The following is a 22,280-nucleotide window of genomic DNA, read 5'->3' on the forward strand; positions in this document are numbered from 1 at the left end:
TGCTCAGTGCATACCCGGGACCGAATACACAAGCTGCAATTGGATAATACACAAGTGCGAAAAGCAAAAGAAGCCCTACCAGCGCCGCCATTGTGTTTAACACCGATACGCGCAGCAAAGGCAGTAAGCCATAATAACAGATTATATTATGGGTACTTATGTCTGTTAAATGGCGTTAGATTAGTTGGCGTTTGATGCCATTGTCGATTTGTGCGTCTAAGATTTCAGAGCAAATTTTTAATGCTAGAAATGCTTTACGCCTTCGTGAAGCAAATTAAATAAAGAGTTTATTTAGATATTAAAAAAAGAATCAAAATTTTATCACTTAAGATATGAGATATACTTAAATAAATTGTTGGTACTGTAATTATTTATTTTTGTTTTTGTTTAGTATTTAAATCACCAAATAATTTCAAATCTCAACAAATAAATAAACTCACAATATCGAATAATTCTGAATGTCTATAATCTTATTAGGTTATCACTCCATAGAAAATTATATTCTGAACTTTCAACTTGTATTTTAGAATATATGAATCTTAACAAATAATCTTCCCATAGGAAATTGTTTATATTACAGTTCGAAACGTATTCGGAATATTGTATTAAAAGTCTAGTATTGGTCGGGTGTTCTAGTGAGCTTTGTCGTAAGAAAACCCCAACTTGAAGGATTCATATATACCAACTTGTGTCTGCTTCCAATTTCCAATTTATATAATTCAATGTCTAAGATCTGAATAAGTTATTACTTTAGAGAAAATTACATTCTGAAATTTCAACTTGTATTTTTGAATACATAAATCTTGACAAACAATCTTCCCATAAGGAATTGTTAAGATTGCAGTTCGGAACGTATTCGGAAGATTGTATTAAAAGTCTAGTATTGGTCGGGTGTTCTAGTGAGCTTTGTTTCACGAAAACTCCAACTTCACGAATTCATATCAGGATTGAATCAGTTTTCTTTAATCCAGTTGTCTTGCTTAGATTCTGATAAAACATGTTGACAAACAATCTCGCAGAGATTCACTAATACTCACCGTATCTGATGTATAAACTAAGTGATCGAAGTTAAATTTTTCTGCCATGAAATATCAACTGGGAGAGAATCATATAGATTAAAAAAATTGTTTCCTTTGATTTCAATATTTGGTCCGTTTTGACTAGCACCACAAAATTTTATTACACATCTTTTTAGTTATGTATTTTAAATGGACTAATTGGTCAATATTAAATAACACATAAATTTTTGAAATTAATTTAAAAATTGTATATATTTCAACAAAAATTTGTATTATATTAGTAACCTAAAAATGACTATAAACTATAATCGAAATATCGTTAACAATAATATATATATTAAGACCAATTTTAAAAAAATTATTGTATTCTTTAATATTGACTAATTACCTCTACGGAACATTCCACACTACTGAGTCGTATCAGAGATAATTTATAACGACTTGCAGCTGAATAGCTGGCAATAGCTCTGCCATAACACGCCGTTGAGCTATATTAGTTTTTTAGGGATCGAGAGTTTGAGAATTAACTACATTAACAAGATCTAATCCTTTGTGTAAACTTTCAAAAGAATCTTAGCAGTAATAAATCACTTGATCTTCGATCCTAATTATTATCACCAAATCGTGAATTTCGTTTCTAGGATATATCTCGTACAGCAAGGCCAAAAAGGATGTATTGCTTAGCGTTATTATATCTTCAACTTCACGCAAAGAAAAAAAATGGTGTACATAGCAAATGGTGGTAATACCAATTAGAACTAACTGTCTCAGTTTTTACTTAATTTCAAAATAGTATGGGCTTATCAAACCTCAAGTAAAAATCCATATGCCGCAACATATAGTTTTGAATTTAATTTATGGATTTTTACTGTTCCAGATATCACAATTTTGTTTGTCGTTGAAAGATAAAAATGAAATCCAACACCAAAAAAAAGTCGATTGCAAAATATTTATAGAATAGAAAGTTTTCAAAATATAAATGCGTTTAGTATTTATAAAAAAATAAAGTATATAATATCTTTTCTTTGACTTATATCACTGATACAGACACAACTATATCAGTACCACAAAATATTCAACACTTAATATGTGTTAAAGACAGTTTAAGCATTGAATGCTTGTGCGGGTGAAGTGAAGGAGGTTTGCTTCATTATTAATATGAATTGAATTTAGTAAACTAATTCATATACTGATATTTTTAATCTTCGATTCAAATGCTATGCGATGTAGCACTGCGACCGTCGGGTCTATTGTACCCAATGTTTCAATTACTTTAATAAATTATGCTATGTACGGTTTTTAAGCTAGGTCTTGCCTAAAATATTGTCTTCTTAATAAACCACTTTTTTCTTAATAATTTACCTTATTTCTTAATAATACTTCTTACATATATACCTGATTTATTAATTGTTTTTGAATGCTTAGAAGTTTAAAAAGAATGATAAGTAATTGATATTTTATGTAGGTACTACCTATTCCCTTGTTGAAAACTCACTTCTATTTTTACTTATCTTTTTTTTTTAACATAGTCTTTTTGTTGTAAGGTGTACATATTTGTGTCCTTTGAGCAAAAATAGCTAATTTATAAATCACCCTTTTTTTCTAATAAAATTCGCCCTTCACAGGAAGTTCTTTATATTGTATATAAATTAAAAAAAGAATTTTTTTCTCGTATTTGGATATGTCAACGAATCTACATACAACCAGACAAAAATTGCGAGTAGTAGCAGAGATAAACAACTGTTGGCCTACAAATGCTAAAACACAAATATTTAAGGTATTTGCCATTTGTAGTATGAAACATGCAAATACGGCTAGATGTTGGGTAGGCAAACAGACAGATCGACAGACGGACAAATTTATATTAGAGTGTGTTTTTAGCTTAAAAGTACAAATATGTCGTATTCAGTTTGCTTTAGTAACGCGCGTGATGTGGTTGGTATGTGTTTTACACTATTTCATTTTATTTTTTTTTCATTTTTATTTTTTGAATATCACAGGATATACTGAACGTTTCAAGTAGTGAAAGCAACGTCCTTCATATTATTTGACATAATGTAACATAAAAATAAAAATTTATGGACGTGCAAACATGAAACCATAGATATGTAAGGAATGCCTTTACTAAAGCTCACACACACACATACACACACATGCATATCGCTTACATCTGCGAAGTGATATATAAATATGGTGTATATGGCAAGGTACTGACTGGATTGTATAGGCAGGCAAGGTACAGGATTGATAAGGCAATTGAATATTGTTTTACGTAAAATACACATAAAAATGCACATAAAACTAAATACGTTTGTTTCGCCTATAAAGCGGTTTTTATATAGTACTACGCATATATTTCGTATATCGCAATCGTATACAAATACATTTGTATGAATGCATATGTAACTGTGCCTGTTTACAACTGTTTTTTTTTTTTTTTTGTTCTGTTTGTATAAATGGAATCCTTGCTTTGAACCCATCGAAAATTAATGACAAAATAATGTCAGTCAAACAGACAAACTTTCCATTTTTAACGTTCATCCCCTGTCAAGGTTGCTTCTCCGGCTGACACATCGACGGGGTGCGGCAGTGAAAGGCATAACATAGGCATTAAACATGTACGATTCTACAATAAATGACATACAAATACAATGCGTATCTTTCAGTTAAGAAAATATAAAAAGCGAAGCTGAAATCTCTGAAAAAAACAACGATTTTTGTGTTTTTTTTTTGGACAAAACGCGCTTACCTTCGTTATGTTTGTTCATCTCTCATTGACATTTGCTGTCTCTTTGAATAGTTGACTGACAACACACAAGGCTGAAGAATAAGTATGCTGAGGCAGGCATACAAACTTACACAGATACTAGCAGACATGTAATTATATTTTGCAATGACTTCCATACGTATTGTGTACGGATACTTGTTCACTACCTGCCATCCACCCACTGTTTGCCTCCTGTCTGCATACTTAGCACAGCTTTTGGATATTTGTTAGTAGGAACTGCCAAGTGCTTTCTGCAAAACCCAACTCAAATTTATTTTTAAATGCAAATTGCTAACCTGTCCACCCACTTTTACCGCAGTCACTCTTCCTGCTGCTACTGCTGCTGCTGCTGCTGCTGCTGATATTACTGTTGCTGTTGCGGCTGCTGCAGTTACTTTAGCCACCGCTGTCATTTTCAAAGTTATTGTCTGTTTCTCGTACACTGCTCGCCCGTCTCTACTTATACTCACTGGAAAGCGTAACTTCACGTTAAATGGATCGTTGGCAACTGGCATTTGGCATCCGGTAGCAAAAATCCGCTGTGAAGAATTCGACATCGAATCCATGAAAGTGAGTTATTGAAACTGTTTCAACTCATAAATAAATAATTACCAAATTGAAAATGGAGCAAAGTGCTCTGCTACTATTTTTGTTCAGAACGTAACAAAAAATGTTTACTACATTTGTTAGTATTATTCGCATACGCATACTACGCGTTTTATCTTGCACATAAATCCAAACATAAACAATCAAATACGTATACGTATACCATACTAGCAGATACAAGGATACGCTCAAGCACACATCCACTTACGAATATTTACCAGGATATACGGGCATTGTGTTTACCTGTATTGTTGCTGTTGATGAAGTTGCCCATACCCCGACAACTTTCATGCAGATTGGCAAGTTGACTTGTGAATGCTTTCATTTGTAGCCTCATGAACTTTAGCATGGAGTCAGCGACGTATTACTGACCTGCCCCGCGTATTAACATATTCGCAGATACGTCTTTATGGTGCTACGCATTTTACTTACATTTATGCTAAACCATTTTACCCATTTTGTTTTACTCCCTTTCAATTATAAAGCATTATGTGCCCTGCATACTAACAGTCACCGCTTTTACTGCTCTTCCTGTTCGCCCGTGTATCCTTTCACTACAATTGGCTATAATGTTATATGGAATGGCTACTTATGCGCTTAGCTTTTGCATAGCCACAGTTTTACGTTGATGATATTTTAGGTCCTTTCGTAAGTGGAATATCAGTTTTTATGGGACTATTATGTACTCTCCATATATGACTAGCACAGCTTGACGTATTGTACGGGGTGTTAAATTCTTTTCATTAAAACAACTAATTAATTATAAATTTCATTGGTAAAGGCGGTAGTGAGTGTCAGGCTCGCTGTTATTTCAAAAATGTATAAGGCATCATAAGTAAAATTGGAAAACTTTGACTCAAGAAAAATCACAGACCGACTTTAAATTTAAATTTCCTTCAACAAACACAATTTTTTTCGTCTTAAGAATGCGTTAAGAAGATCCCAGCCATCAGACTATGATAGACTTCCGGTTGAAACAGCATACCAGTAATCAGAAAGTGAAAAATAATAGCCATATTTCATGAATATATAAGTTTGTTTCGAAAAAAATTTTCCCTTTTTTTTTCAATTAAATAAGTCGGTTTTCTAATAGTGTATAAATATTTTATATAGAGTTTTCGAAAAGTAGAGAACTACAACAACAAAAATTCTTATTATTTTATTTTAATTAATTGAATTTTTGGCTTACCATACACCTATTTCGAGCATTGCCAAATACTCATCATCAATGGTCTTGGACTTATTTCTTGTATTTAATTATTCGTTAATAATTTTTGTTTTTGAGATTGCAAGTGCCAAGGGATGAACTCGTGGCCTGCTTTTATTACCCAAGTGATCCAAAACCTTACTTGACTTATATGTTCGCAATTTTGGAGTGTTGTTAATTTGCTGTAAAAATTCGTTAAAATTCACTAATTATGTTATATTATAAATAATTTATTATATATCACATATTTTTTCTGGTCCAATACCTTTTGCCACATTTCTGACAGTAGCACTATTTGACAAAAAATATTAGTTTTTTGCTGGCAAAAAGCTGATGAAGATAATTTTAGATCGCATTTTACTGTCTGAGAAGAAACAAATAAAATAAAAGAGAATGGAATATATAATAAATAGAAGGAGACAAATCTGAAAAGTAAAGTAAAGTTATACAGCAACTCATGATCACGTTAATTATAAAATTGTTGTTCTTTTTAATGCAAATTTAAAAATTAAGAATAAGAAAAAAAAAATTTCAATTAAAATTTGGTCACGTTGATGAGGCCTCATCATGTTGGTCAAAACAGTGTTACTCAGTAAAAAATGTCAGAATTTACACCTAATAAATATTTATTAAATTTAGGCACAAAAGTAACGTATCAAAATGGTAGTAAAAGTAAAAAATTGAAACTTATAATATGACACCATTTGATCATGACCAAAAAGGGCTTAAAACTGCCGTGATCATTTGTTATATATCTGTGTGTATAACATAGCCCTAAGGTAGATATAGAGTTCATCTTGTCCAAGCTGTAATGAGTTTTGATGAGGTGCCAAATTTGTATGGGTTATCTTATTATCTCAGTGGAACACTATACCTTGTATAGTCTTCTCCGTTTAAGTAAATCATTAGATATGTCTAGCAAATGACACATCATTTCAGAATTACTCATATAATACGATAGAAAGTTAAGAAGACAAATTAATTGCTTTAAAATTCAACCAAACAGATAGCTTCACATTGGCTTTTGATTTACTTTGGATCGGTTAATCTTTTTAACTGCAGAATATTTGCGTATAACAATATTGTAGATCACCCATTTCACGATCTTTCTAATGATGCGTTTCGAAATGATGATGATGTTTAAGGTAAAAATTACAAATATCAAAGCGACAGAAGAAATAAGGAACCCATATTAAACAGGCATATCATAGGCAAACGATTGATGTTAGATAAGCGATTAATCAATTTTATTAAAAATTTATTAATCAATTTTAATAATAATACAGTGTTAAGAATATTTAAAATGCCTAAGATCTTGTTTGTATATTTTGAAGATTAAAATTTAAATCTGAAATAATTAAAAAACTTTTTGGATCTCCATTGTAGCTTTTATACTGCTTTTTAAAATAATCTCTTCGATTCAGATCATGACGAACTTTAGCAGGTGTGCAGCAGCAATGAATTATTTTAACCATTATTTTAATAGGATGAGATTGTTTATCATGATGTATATATCAATAAACTTGACTTAATGGGAAATAGACTTATGTAGTCACTGTTATCGGGAATGTTTTTCTTATAGATTTTCTTTTGTTGAAGTACAATAAACTTATCTCTTTTAAAATGCTTGATAATCCTTGGATATAGTATGTTGTGTTCTTTAACAACTCAGGTCTTAATTAGTGGAGATTTAAGAATTTGATATGACATTGGCATTGACAATATTTGGTAACTTTATTTGTAAGGCAGCTCATAATAAGGAGCTCATTATTCTCATCAACCCTTGAAATGTGTTCTGCTCTTTGTTTTTTATTTGGTTGCTTTGTGTTTATTCAACACCTTCTTAGTTTCATAGGATAGCTTTTCTTCAACTATTTCGTATTTTGTAAAGTCAATTTCTTCCATCAAGTTTATTCAAGTTTTAAATTCAATTTGTGACTTCTTGAAAAAATCTACAGAAATAAACCTTGCATTGTTGTTATTTCTTAGGCACGACTTTTTTTTACATGCACACCTGAATTAAACGACGGATTTCGGTGTATTTTTTATTCTGAATCATTTTTTCTTAACTGATATAGCTTGATTATCTTTTTATTGTGGTTTAAAGTTTTAAAACAATTTGTATATGATATTTCAATTATTAACTATTGAATAGATATGTTAGTAATAAGGTGTTCAATACATTTGTTCAAACATATAATTGAAGTAGGTGTATCTCGATAATGCTATATCTATTCGTCCAAAGTTGTAGAAAAAGCACATGGAATAGCAAATCATTTTTACCATAAATAACGTTCAGTTATATACAACAAATTTAATTACTATTGTTTGTTTATTAGACATATATATTTACCTTCTGCTTCAAGATCAAGATTTTTGTTGGACCAAACTATATCAAATAGTTGAAAACTGCTTCCAGTACCGAAAACATTGGAAGACTAAAAAAAGTGTTAAATGATTGCGAAATAAAAATGAAAAAGGTCTCAGTGGCTATAGTTGTCTGTTTCATTCAGATGCAAAAATAACACTTAAAAACTTAAAAATACGAAATCGTATCCGCATTTTGGATTCCATGCTTACCTACCTTGCATTAAATCTTTTATTAAAGTTTACGCAGATTAAGCACTATTAATGAAACATGGTATGATGTCTCATCTCTTTACTCTCAAATTAAAATATTAGTCTCCGTTTTTTAATGTCCGTTTATATCCAGAACATACATTTTTTTTTCATATGCAAAAATATGTCGATGTTGAAAAAATAACCTGACATATTAACCTATTAATACAGTACGTTAAAAAATCGTTGAAGAAATTTATTTTTTCTGCCGATAGAGTAGCGGTAATATTACTCCGGCTTGATAATAACATAATTTTATTGGATTGAGATATTGGTACATCCTTTCGCTTGTACTAAGAGTAAAAAAATAAAAAAAGACGCACAAACTCTTTGAACTTCATTCTTATATGCATACCTTCTGGTAATACTGCTAAAATCCAAAACCAATAAACTTTTTTCTACTCGTACATTCACTACATTTCGATTAGACTAACTTAAAAAGGACTTAGCAGAAACGAGCCGTTAGGCAGTAAAACAATTTGATATGGACGTGTTTGGAATAACCAAATATTACCAGTGACTTCCTTAATTCAATAAATGAATGTTTTTTTTTTTTTATAAAACAATCAACTATAAGGCAGATAACACTTGAGTGTTGGTTAAAGTTGACTTATTCATTTGTGGAGTTTATTTTAAGGATACCGACATTTAATTGATTATCGTGGTGCTGTCAAAATAGTTAAGTAGACATACTAAACTGCATTCCATCGAAAAAATTAAAGGACTTTATAAATATAATATCTCATATAGAGTTTATAATGTGAACAATAAGTTATATTATGTCTATTTGAAGAAATTGGATAAATTTTTTTTACTATAGGTCAAACTATGCCTACCGTGATAAAACGAATAACCACTTTAGTTTTTTGCTAAACCTGAGTATGGAAACTTATTATGTAGACAGTTAAATCCCAAATGGCAATTTTGTACTGTTACTCTTGCATTTTCAGTTATGCATAAATTTATTGGATAGATTTTGTATGAATATACTCAAATTTTTGCTTTCAAAAAATGGATATATTAGTGAGTAGCATAGTTTTGACTTATATGCAGGAGTATATGAAGCATCAATATATAGTATGGTATAGTATTATTAGCTTTGTTTTTACTTCATTTTAAATTTGTTGTATTACATTGAAATTAATAACAATTATATTATATATGTAAAGTCTACAGCTATGGCATTTTAGTCGTCTGCCGGCTAAGCTATATTGAAAGCTATATTGAAGCTTATAGTCAATATATTGACTATATTTAATTAAAGCTTTTCTCTTGCTCTCAGTACTAAATATTCAACTTTATTTATATTGAAAATAACAACAATTTCAGATTTAACATGGCATGATCATATATATATTTCTTATAGAAACATTATGCGAGATAATTTTAGTAAATACAGATATATTGGATATTTTTAATAAACGGCAAACCTTGTGACCTCATCACCTTTGATTTAGTTGACGTTTTTTTATAAGCTATTCTTAAAATAAATGAACCTATATCTCAAAAAAGTTTTTAAATTTTTTTTGAAGCAGACACATACCCATGGGTTCTTAAGAATTCACATTATATACACATTTTATATAGTAATATCCGTTTGTAAATTAATAGCTATGAAAACTGACTCGTCTGTATGTTTAGGTGGATACTTAGTTTTATTCATAGCTCTGTTACGTAGTCTTCAGTTTTTATGCCATTAGTTCATAAGTAGTCCCAAACAAAGTGTAATGATATAGTATACATTTAGGCTGATTTAAGTATAAATGTACATATTATTATTCAAAAGCGGGTAGTTCACTGTGACCTAAAAGACCTATTGTGCCCTTTAGACGAATTAGAGTGTTTCTCCAAGTCCGATTTCATTAATGAAAATGATCCTCAAAATAAGGAATATTGCGTATAAAATGCATTCGGACAAACGAAAGGTTTTGACATTATTTCTTCCCTTATACTGAAACTCCACATTTCCGCATATTAGGTTAGATTAGATTAGATTACAAAAGTACTAGCATAAAAGATCTGTGATGTTCGTAGACCTCCACTCCTTTAGAAGCCCAGTATCCTGTTATTTTTTATATGTCTCTATGAAACGTCATCCATAGAACTGTCAGCCAAAGATAAATCTTATGAAATGTTGAAATTAGTCAATTCAAGTGAATGTGTAATTTTTGATTATAATTTTTTACAGTTTCTTTAATTTTAGACAGTCGCCTTAATTTTATATAAACATAATCAATTATCCTCAAGCGACAGCACAACTCATGGGGACAGAAACGAATTAAATTTGAGGTTAATAAGGCATTTAGCGCAGACGCCACACACGTGCCGAATCCCTGCCAAATTCGTTCCATATGAAAATGAACGTATGTGAGTGTGTCTGTGTTTGAGAGTGCTTGGTAGTATCAGGTTCATCTTGACGATGGTTAACATATTTAAATTTAAATTTTGATCTAATGTGGCCATTCGTAGTGTTAAAATGTTCCAGCAGAGCTGCACATGAGGTCGTAAAATATTTCCTGGCAAGCTCAACGTTTTTGCAAGTCAACCGTTGAGGCAACTCCAAAAGGAGCCAATTTTTCGTGTAATTTTTTATTTTTACTTTTTATAGTAGTTTTTATTTTCGCAAATGCTTTAAAAATGTCACGATTATTGCCCTCGTCGTGGTATACGACGAGGTGGAAATATTAGGAGCAGATATCTTGCCAGCTTGCCGGGATGGCTGCATGACAAGAATTCTGCGTGTGCGTTTGGGGTGAACCAGAAACCCACAGGTTGAGCTACCGTCGTGTGTTAGTTTTGGTTTCAATGCGTTCCGTGAGTTTACCTTTTTGCACAATGAGAAGTTCTTACGTTATTCTCCTTTCATTGGGTGTATTTTGGCTGTTTGGCAGTACTGTGGCAACTTGTGACAGTGGGTTAATGTGTTCTCGGCATATAATATAATATAATATCCACATGCAAAGTGGTAACGTGACTGACAGTAAACGACGAAAATCAATTATTCAAATGCCTGCCGTGTTTAAAACCTGCACCCGATGGACAAGTAGCGCAAGCAAAAATTAAAACAAAATAAAAAAAATTATTTTCAACTTTTTACTCATTCTCTATATTTTTTTCACATTTCGGTTATTTTTGCAACTCTTAAATACTTTTTACAAAAATATTAAAAAATACCCTTTTGCTTTTGACCACTTGCAGTTAACAATCTTGATTCAATATGGTTCAGCAGCGAGGAAGTTGAATGCAAGTCAAGCATTCGACAACACATGGAATACCGCTTCGGATTTGGAAAATGAATTAGAAGTAAGTAGCGCTCAGTAAGAAATTGAATTTCATCAATTTTTATTAATTTAGTGCATGTTGCAGCAAAAGAGAGCGAAAGGCTCTACCGCTGCTGCATTTGCCGGTGGCGGTGGCGGTCAGTGGTCCGGTTGGTCAGAGTGGTCTACGTGCTCGCGCACATGTGATGGTGGCATCATGCAGCAGATACGCCGTTGCAATAATATAAATGGCTGTAAAGGTGAAAATGTACGCTATCGCATATGCAATATGCAACCATGTCCAGACCAGCAAGACTTCCGGGCACACCAATGTGCTGCCTACAACGATGTGCCATATGATGGCACATTGTACAAATGGACACCGCATTATGATTATATAGAACCATGTGCGCTGACATGTAGGTAAGTAAACGAACAAATTTCGACAACTCAATTTATGTTTTTAATTTGCTATGTTATATATATTAGCAACAGACCTTTCTTAATAACAAAATGTACATAAAACTTGTCCCTTAAACAAAGGGACGAAGTATAACATCACATTAGACATAGACATAAAATATAGTAACGATTTTTTTCCCTTTCAAGTCGGTATAGATTCATTTGAGTGCACAGAAAGTCCCCGACACTTTTGTCTCTCCTTTTTGTCTTGAGATACATCATAATACTAAAATTCGGTGATATATTTAGAAAGTTCAAACAATCATGCCCTATTGTATTTTTATTTTATTAGCTTTGATAGTATAAAGCTATACTATCAAAGCCGATCTATAAATCGACATATGGTCGAACATAATTTTTTCCAAGTCATTTATATCACTCAATCCATTATTTGAAATCTTATAATTGTCACTATGTTTACGATGTTACCATAAATTATAATAATTATAATTATATTATATTATTAAGTGTGTGAACTATAATTTATAAAATCATTATTTTATACACCCCAAGGTTTTATCGATTTGAGTAAACAAATTCGTAAGCAAAGTATCACTTGATTCGACTTAAATATGAATGCAACTTTTATGGAAGTATCACTTGATTCGACTAAAATATGAATGGAACTTTTATGGAAAAATAGCTCAATAACGTTAAACTAGAAAACGAACAGTTAATAGATTATCTTTTTTAAAATCCTCACCTTGCTAATCAAAAGGCAATAATACCTAAGTGATGTCTGACAAATCTTGTACAGTATTACAAACATATACACAAGTATAAGTTAGAATTTCCGCAATATTCATGTAAAGGATATATAAAGTTATAAAACGCAAAAATCAAAATAGAAAAAATTGTTTAAATATGAAAAAACTTAAGTAATCTCTACATGAAGTTACAAGCAGCTTAAAGCTCCTCCCTCTTACGTAGCAAAAAACCCTTTCTCTAATTGGGCTTAGAAATAAACAGAACCCGAAAACAACTAAAAGCTAGCTAACTGTCTAGCTACAAGTCTACCATTTCGCTTTTACTAGTCACTGGCTATTTAGTAGCCATACTCTTCAGTTGGGAATTCTCCCTTATGAATATTGTAGGTGTAGTAAAGAAGAAGCAGAGTGTCACTGCACAGTTCCAGTTAGATGTATAAAATTGGATCTTTAGTTTGAGGAAATTAGATCTTTAGCTCTCTGACAAAAGTATTCATGAGTAAGATTAAGAACATTGTGCACTTTCTAGAGAGCAGGATATAGTTCCATTATTAAGTATTAGTTAAGGGCTTCCATGTTATAAAGTAGATTCATTAAATATCTTAGGGTCTAGGATATTTAGTCAATTAAAAAATTCTTGTGATTAGAAAGGTGAATGTATTCCAATACTTTCTATAGTTTTTGGAATATTAAACTTTATCAGGCTCTTCTCACAAATGATTCAATTCCATCCATTCTTGCCAACTATTCAAAACTTTGAATGCGTTTGACTGTAATTTGCTTTCCTTATGTTGAGGTGCTAAGCTCCATAAGGAAATAAAGGAATTAAGAAGAAGAAGGATTAATATAAGAAATTTTTATTATTAAAACAAATGTTATATCTGTTTTCGTTAGACCTTTTAGAGTGGAAAATAATTTCTTTTCTTTCTATTCAACATTTCTTTAAAACAAAAAAAATTTGATGAAATTGAAAATCGTACATTTTTTCCAGAGGCCGACCAGCTCATCTAACAGATGACATTTCCCCAGAAACTGAGGGTAGTGAAGATGCTGAACACTACGATGAACCCAATGTAATTGTGCAATTATCCACACGAGTGCAGGATGGCACAAGATGCAGATCTGGCAGCCTTGACATGTGCATACAGGGAAAGTGTCAGGTGAGTGCAACCAAAAGGTGTAGAAAATTTGATTTTTATTCGCATTCTCCCTATTATTCCCGTTTATTTGCTGGAAAAACAAACAAAATATATGCAAATCACTCGAACAATGAAAACAAGGTAATGCTCAGATTACACTCCACCTGTCGTGATAAAAAGCAATTTGTTTAGTTGCTTTTTATGCTGTTAGCAACGTTAATATGTTTGCATTGGGGAATTGATTCATGTCTGTGGGTGGATACACTTAACAGCACTTACACAGTTCTTTTTCAGCATATCTGGTGGAGCCTTTCGAAAAAATAGTGCAATTCATGTTCCATGTTTATGTGTTTAGTACATTTTATGGTAGCTAAAAAAAGTGCTTTGAAATGTGTGAAGAGAAACATTTTAAATAAAAATATCCTGATGCCGCCTGGAGCCTTGAATCATAAATAATACATTTTTGTTTAATGTTAATGTCTCCTTTCGTATGCAAATTAATAATGAAACAGAAAACGATTTAATTTATGAATTCATTTCAAACATAACTTTTAGAAGTAACTCCTTCTGACGGCTTCGGTTTGATGGCTGCATCCAGATACCAAGAGGTTAAAATAGCATTACTCAAGTATAGAGAATTAAGTGAAATATTTTAAAATTTTTCTCTGTATTTACATTAATGTCTATATGAAAAGTGAGAAGCATTACACCGATATTACACCGATAAATTGTAAAGCATTTACCCCTTTCATTTAACCATATCAAAAATTTTGATCATTACTGGTAACAAATGCAAATAGTTACATTTTAATAACACAATAACGGTTTCAGAGGAGGGAATAAGTACCTCCGAAGAGAGAGTGTTTTCGTTCCTGCATTACATATTAGTATGTTAGGCAGTCGGGCACACCATTAGGACGATGATCTATTTGACAGCGCATACAGCATTCCTCCTTCTCAGCACAAACAAAAAAAAAAAAAATAATATAGTAGTGAACTAATAATGTACTATAGAAGTGTATGCATATACACCCTTAGCTAAGCCATTGCTTAGTTTAAATCAAAATATTTTATACATTTTCTTTTTTCATGTCAAAAAATTTTGAACTTAATATTGGAGTAATCCCTAACGGGTCTCCATTGATCCCATAGAAGACCAATGGTCAGAATATACATATAGCTTGCATTGTCATAGCATAACGATGGCAATAAGGAAAAATGATGATATTTGAAATAGAATGAATGGAATTAAGAAATAGAAGAGATTTTGTAATGAGAGTGATGTGAAGATTCAATAAGAATAAATGAAAAATTGCAAGAAGAAATGCGGAGATTGAATCTAATATACACTTGTTTTGACTGTGGATGAGAATAGTAAATAACTTATGAAAATAAATAAAGAGACTGAATACATTCTGTACTATTCTAAAGCTTTTCGCTTAGACGGAACTCATACACAAATCAGTTAGGTTTTGATATTTTTGGGTAATGAAACAATTGAACAAAGGTATGATGCTTTGCGACTTGGATTTGAAGTTTATATCAGGAATAAATGGCCATATATATGATAAGTAATTATTAAGTAAATAGCCTATAGCAGCTGGTATTATTATTGTAATGCATAAAGTAGCATTAATTTAATAAAAATTTTTTGCAAAGCGACATCTATGAATATATGATGTTAATTGAACTGTGTGCACTTCATCTATTCTCCTTAGAACTCCGTTATTACTTGGCATTTTAAATGATATTACTTTATATCTAACAGTCAAAAAAATAATATGAAACAAACGGACGAAGGAACAAATATTAAATTACTTATTGCTATAAATATTTTTCGCTGATCCGTTAATTATCTTAACGACCTAGAATATAATGGACCCAAAGACCATTCCAATGAAATTTACTAAAGATTTAGTAAATCAAAAAGTAAATATATTAAAGAAGTAAAATCTTCTAAGCGATTGCTATGTGTCTATGATACTGATCGAAAGGGGAATTAAAAAGTACTGTGTACCAAGTTTTAACCAATAATTTTGGCAAAGAAAAAGTCTGTAAATTCTGCGAACCACACACACTCGAGCCATACACACTGGTGAATGCTCAATATGTCTAGAAAGATAAGCTTTTAAAAATATTCTAAACTCAAAATTCCAAAAAGACTCTGTGTAATACAGCAGTAATTGGAACAAATTATGAAACGTGATGTTTCCCATAAGAGTCTATAATGAAACTTCAGACTGCCTTCAGAAACCATCAGAAAAACTAAAACAAAGAAAATGAACACTTTCAGAAAATCCAAATCAAGATAATACTAACCGTGCTCTTCCACTGAAAAGGCATAGTTAACAGACGATGCATCCCAAAAGATTAGAAAGTAAATGCAGAATCTTACATTTATTTGGGAATTGTAGAAAGATGATTGGGCAGATCTTGTTGTACGGTAATGTGTAGTGTCATAAAACAAGTTTTTTAACATTTTTAGTGCTTTGTTGACTACTGTGAATAAACAGGGATAAGAAGTCGAGATTAAGCTTAACCGATCTGGGGGTAGACTGTAATTCTAGTTTGCTTTTTTTTTTGAATAGTAAACTTGGTTTTAAAATATGTCTATTTATATATGTAGTAACTTCTGTTTGAAATGAATAATATAAAGAGTAATCCATCTAATGAAATCTTTGGTTCGTTTTAACTTATTTCTGTGAGAGAATCAGTTTAAAGAAAATTTTTTTATATTATAAATTTCTTTCTAAAGTAACTAACTCTTATTAAAACTCGTTGTTTGTTTGTTCTATTTGTGCTAATGAAATTTGTATATAAATGAAATTCCTAGAAAGTATCTCGTTTTCTTAAACAATTTTTTTTTATTTAACTAATTCAAACTTGTTCTTTAAACTTATTTGTTGTGAATTCCTGAACCTGCCATCCTCGTTTGTATTTTATTAAAATCAGTGTTTTCCTTGAAGGTACAAATAAATCAAATACTTGAAGTTACTTTGGAAAAAATTTATATTTTTAAGGCATTCCAAAGTATTGAGGATTTCTGTTTATTTTGCGGTTATGTGCCTGCGATTGTGTACACAGTTGTGTGTCTGTGGCGCATTCACATGTCGCTGTGGCATTTAAGGAAATTCCAATATAAAATACGCCCCACAGCAACAATAATGACTTAAATGACAACAACAACAGCGATAGCTGCTTGGCTATATTGTAAGCCTACACAATAACTAAGGCACACGGATTAGGCGGCAAATAAGAAGAAATTCCTGGTTATATGGTTAGGCCTGCGTCAGTATGTTGGTTGGTGCTATCCAGCAAGGATGAGTCATTGAGTTCGTTAAGCCGCAAATCATCGCCCCAATTTGTTGCAATAAACGCCAATATGTCATGTGGTTTTCTGTAAATAAACCAAAAGCAACGTAGCAATAAAAAAGCATAAAAATAAAAATAAAATAAAATGAAAAGTAAAATAAAAATAAAAATAAAAATACAAACACAAATAGGAATAAAATATTTCGTCTGTAAAGACGGTGTACGCACTGTTGGCTCGGCTGAGCAACACAGGTTACATGTAATATCGGATTTCAAGTGGCTTAGAGAGTTGAGTGTATAAATTCGTAGGCAAATATTTCAGCTGCTCTTACGCATTTCCGAGCTGCTCCAATTTTACGTACTGAGGCGACACAAATAAACGTAAATAAATCAAAAGTAGCAAAAAAAAAACACACACAAAATAACAACAAACCAAAAAGTAACAAAATAACAAAATAATTCCTACGTTTTGTATATTTATTGCCTGAAGCGGCGTATAAAAAAAAATACTATAAAATATAATGCGCCTAAGAATATGCTACGAAAAATCTAACTAATTTTCAATGCAGCAAAGAGTATTTATTTGTGTTGTTTGTGTCAAAGCTGCGCAGCAACAGTGGCGTTAGTTGTGGCGGCAATGACATGAGCAAAAGTATTTACCAGCAGTGCTTGAACTTCTGACTGCATTAGCACCCAACAAGCAAAAAAGGTAGATTTTACGTTTTTATGCTTGGAAAACATTATAATGTCACCGAGAAACTCAACGATTCTTTAAACGACATCGAAGTTGTTTTTACATTTACTATAGCAAATCGGAGTATCTTTTAAATCGGAGTATCTATTGGAAACAATCAACCAAATCATAAGTGACTAGAGGTGTGTGCATTGGCAGTATTAAACGATATATCAAGATCCAGTTAATAGTTAACAGAGCATGTTGTTTTTCTAATGGATCTTTATTTCGTGCCCAACCATTCCATTTTATTTTTTTTAACCAATAAATAAGAGATCCGAAGAGCCGAAGTGCCGAAGAGATCTGAAACACACTTAATACGTATTTTTATTTCTTCAAATTCATTAGAATTACATAAAGTTGTAATTTATTATATCCATCGGAGAATTGAGTTTATGGTTATACCAGGTAAGGTAACCTCATTATTAATATGGGATGCAAGCTGCGTTTCAGTGGTACTTTTTATTGCTTCTTAAATTGATAGACCAATCAGTTCCTATACATCTTAAAGTTTCCAAAATAAGAATATGAAAACAGATCAAATTTGAAAGTGAGTAAGAATAATTACTGTCTTGTTTAATCAGTTAAGGCAAGAGTGATTCTTCGTATTTGTAGATTAATGCCTTATCACATGAAAGCAATTTTTTTTTTTACTTTTGTAGACTCCTGACTTTTTCATTAGTGATTGAAGATTTTAGTAAAGCTTCTCATTTCTGATGTGCCGTGATGTTTTTTTAATTCAGCTTAAAATGCTTAACAAAATTTTATAAATAATTTTTTCTATATTCAAGTCGAAAAGTAATGAACAACAACAAAAATTATTTTTATATTATTTTAATTAATTGAATTTTTGGCTGACCACACAGCTGTTTCGAGTATTGCGAATTATCGAACATCAATGGTCTTGGAAATATTTCTTGTATTTAATAAATACAATTTTTTGAGACTGCAAGTACCAGGAATCGAACTCGTGCCCTGTCAAATTTGAAACTCAGAGTCAGCGTTCAGTAGCCAACTGATCCGAAGCCGTACTTGACTTTTATATTCGCACATTTTTCTGGAGTTTTGTTAATTTGCTGTGAAAGTTTTTATTGACAAATTCACTTGCTGTGTGATATATTAGAACGAAATTATAAACTAGCAGTAAAATATTTATTTAATTATATTTTTTTTTTAATTGTAAAATTTCAATATTATTTAGCAAATTTTCACAAAATTTCCATTGTGATGATCAGATTGTTGAGGACCATATTTCTTAATTAGTATGTTGGTGCTATAATATAAAAGAACTTCATTTACCAATCCACAGATCAATTAGTTGTTTGATATTCAATGAAAGTAATCAACATGGAATTCATATGTTAATTTTTGTATTGTTTAAACGTATGCCTAGATACATAAGATTATCTCTTTAAGAATCACTTAGGTCGTTTAAATGAATACGTTTCCATTCCTGTAATAAAAAAATGAAATGATACCCAAAACTTTATAAAGTCCAATACTTAAACGTATTTGGTTGCAGCAATTCGATTGTGAAGTCATATTTTAAAACGTATTTGCTTGTTGGGTATTCGATGGCATGAAAATTGTCATAGCCGGAGTCACGTTCTCCTCTGTGTTCATATGCCTAAGTACATATGCAAATATATAAATCGCTGATTATTTCCTTTAATTTTTTTTTAATTTTTTTATCTATTTTTATTTTTCTCCAGTAGAAAGATTTTATATTTTATTAAGTATAGATAGCGTTTTGTTGTTCGATTTTGCTTCGTTGTTTGAGAAATTCCTGCCAATAAATAACAGTAAATACTAGATATGTTTCAAGTATTATTTATTTGTGTTAACATTTATTTATTCATTTATTATTTCATTTCCTTCCAGCGTGTTGGCTGCGATTTGAAAATTAGCTCAACGAAAAAAATTGATGGTTGTGGAGTATGCGGTGGAGATGGCAGCTCCTGTTCTCAAACACTTTATAATTGGGAATCGGCACCGATGTCGTTGTGTTCTGTCTCCTGTGGTGGAGGTAAGCTTAAATACTTATAAAAAATACATATAAAATATTTCAAAACAGACGCCAAAGAAATAAATTTGAATTAATAACAAAATTCATAATAGGAAATAATAACTCGTTTCATTTAACTTTTATTTAATTTTTTAAATAATTTACATATAACGTGAACTCTGCAATTAATGCATGTATATATATATTAGTCTGAAATTAAAAATATTTAAGTCCTTTAGCAATTTTTACATCACAATTTCCCTAACTCGTCATTAAAACTGATATTGTTTTCTAAAATATCTGCCATATCTAATTAATTCTATGGTATTAAGTAAGATACAAATCAAAAAATTAAAGTTTACAAAGGATTTGTTATCGTTTGAATGATGTTTCATTATTTTTAATTAATTTTTTTAACAACACATCCCTACTTAGCACTATCTAATCTCAGAGTAATCACTAACCGGACGGGGCGAGAATACACAAATGAGTCAGTGAGATTGGTGGTACTCTGCAGAAACCCTTCAGCTATCAAAGAGTAAAAGTGCTCAGATGCACTAACTCGGAAAAGGCTCTACATTAACATTAACATTAACATTAGACACAGCATTTACAGAGATTTGGACATTTATATATTTAAAAATTTTAACAAAAAAAGAAATTTTATGACAATTTAAGATAAATTGGAGATTTATATATTTCAATCTAATGGAAGTTTCATAAAAAATGGAAGTTGACTATATAAAATGGAAAATTATATCCTAGAGTTATAAATATAATATATACTATATATTAATATATAATATAATATAATATATAATATATATAATATATACATATAATAATTCCAATTTCGATATTAATTAGAGTTTACATAATTAGAGTTCACAACACGAAGAAATATTTAATGTTAAAATATGAGATATTATTGTTGTTGCCATCAAAAGAGGCAATTAAGCACATAGGTAAGATCTATCGTTCCATTCCTGGAGAGAATTTCATAATTAAGCACGGATAGTAAGACAATATGATCGTTAATGACAAATGATCCAAATTGTAGAAAATTATAGAAAGCAGACAACAGAAATTATTCCTGTTATAGAACTTTACTTAAAAACTAAATTGATAATAACATATTTGTTCTGTCAGATTGGCATACAAATCTGCATATTATTAACATTATTATTTATTATTTATATAAATTCTTTAATGATTAATCTTTTGTAACTTAAACCACTTTTCATAAATTTGTATAGGTAATTAGTATTGCTAACACTTAACAAGACTTTAACTTCTTCTTCTGACAGAAGTGTTTTATCAAAAAAAAAAAAAAGACGTCTATGTTCTCTGGAAATCAAACATACTTCAATAATATAACTTACCATATATTTTCTATTTCACGATGATTACACAAAGAACAATCACGTTCAGGTATATTAAATGCTCTGGCGTTTTAATTAAAAAGTCCGGCCCTACATTTAAAAAGTACTCTTGACATGTGATTTTGAAAGTGTTTTCGTAATAAAAACTATGCCATATTGCAGCTGTGGGTAAATGTTATGAGATACCGACCTAGCATTCACAACAAAGGAATCGTGTTCATTCCTTTTGTATGAAGTTATAAAATTATTGTGTGATAATTTAAGATCCACACTCCGAATACTGGTTATTGAAAGACCCAGTTCTAAACACATATTTTCCCACTATTTGACTCAATATATGCCTTTGTTACTCCGTTTGTATAGTCATAATATTATTAAGTAATAATTTAAGATCCACAATCCGAATACTGGTTATTGAAAGAACCAGTTCTAAACACATATTTTCCCACTCTTTGGCTCAAAATACGCCTTTGTTACTCCGTTTGTATAGTCATAATATTATTTAGTAATAATTTAAGATCCACACTCCGAATACTGGTTATTGAAAGACCCAGTTCTAAACACATATTTTCCAATTCTTTAGCCCAATATATGCCTTTGTTACTCCGTTTGTATAGTCATAATATTATTAAGTAATAATTTAAGATCCACAATCCGTATACTGGTTATTGAAAGACCCAATTCTAAACACATATTTTCCCACTCTTTGGCTCAATATATGACTTTGTTTCCCAGTTTGTATAGTCATAATATTATTGAGTAATAATTTAAGATCCACAATCCGAATACTGGTTATTGAAATAACTAGTTCTACACATATATTTTCACACTCTTTGGGCTAATATATGCCTTTGTCAATTGTAAGTTTAGGTAGTACTTGAGGAAGCCTTGTGGATTAAAGACTCTCTATGTAAAATCCATTTTTGGTTTAATGAGTAGCAAATGCAGTTTAATAAATATCTGTGTAAAACAATTTTTTTTGAAATCCACTATAATTTTTTTTTTTTTTTTGTAATACTAGTAACTGTTTTAAAAGCGGCCCTATACTTCTCCTAGGAGTTA

The 22,280-nt window shown here is 30.9% G+C and overlaps 1 protein-coding gene across 3 annotated transcripts in view; it reads left to right on the forward strand.

Annotated features, from left to right (window-relative positions):
- LOC119687942 (protein madd-4) overlaps positions 1-22,280 on the forward strand; it is a 115,733-nt gene that overhangs the window by 13,938 nt on the left and 79,515 nt on the right. For all 3 annotated transcript variants that reach the window (XM_038102504.1, XM_038102505.1, XM_038102503.1), the window contains exons 2-5: positions 11,417-11,521; positions 11,585-11,901; positions 13,639-13,807; positions 19,713-19,857. In XM_038102504.1, coding sequence (XP_037958432.1) covers positions 11,417-11,521; positions 11,585-11,901; positions 13,639-13,807; positions 19,713-19,857 — 736 coding nt within the window. The remainder of the gene's footprint in view (positions 1-11,416; positions 11,522-11,584; positions 11,902-13,638; positions 13,808-19,712; positions 19,858-22,280) is intronic.

The sequence above is a fragment of the Teleopsis dalmanni genome, chromosome X, assembly GCF_002237135.1.
Source record: "Teleopsis dalmanni isolate 2A chromosome X, ASM223713v2, whole genome shotgun sequence".
Classification (NCBI taxonomy): domain Eukaryota; kingdom Metazoa; phylum Arthropoda; class Insecta; order Diptera; family Diopsidae; genus Teleopsis; species Teleopsis dalmanni.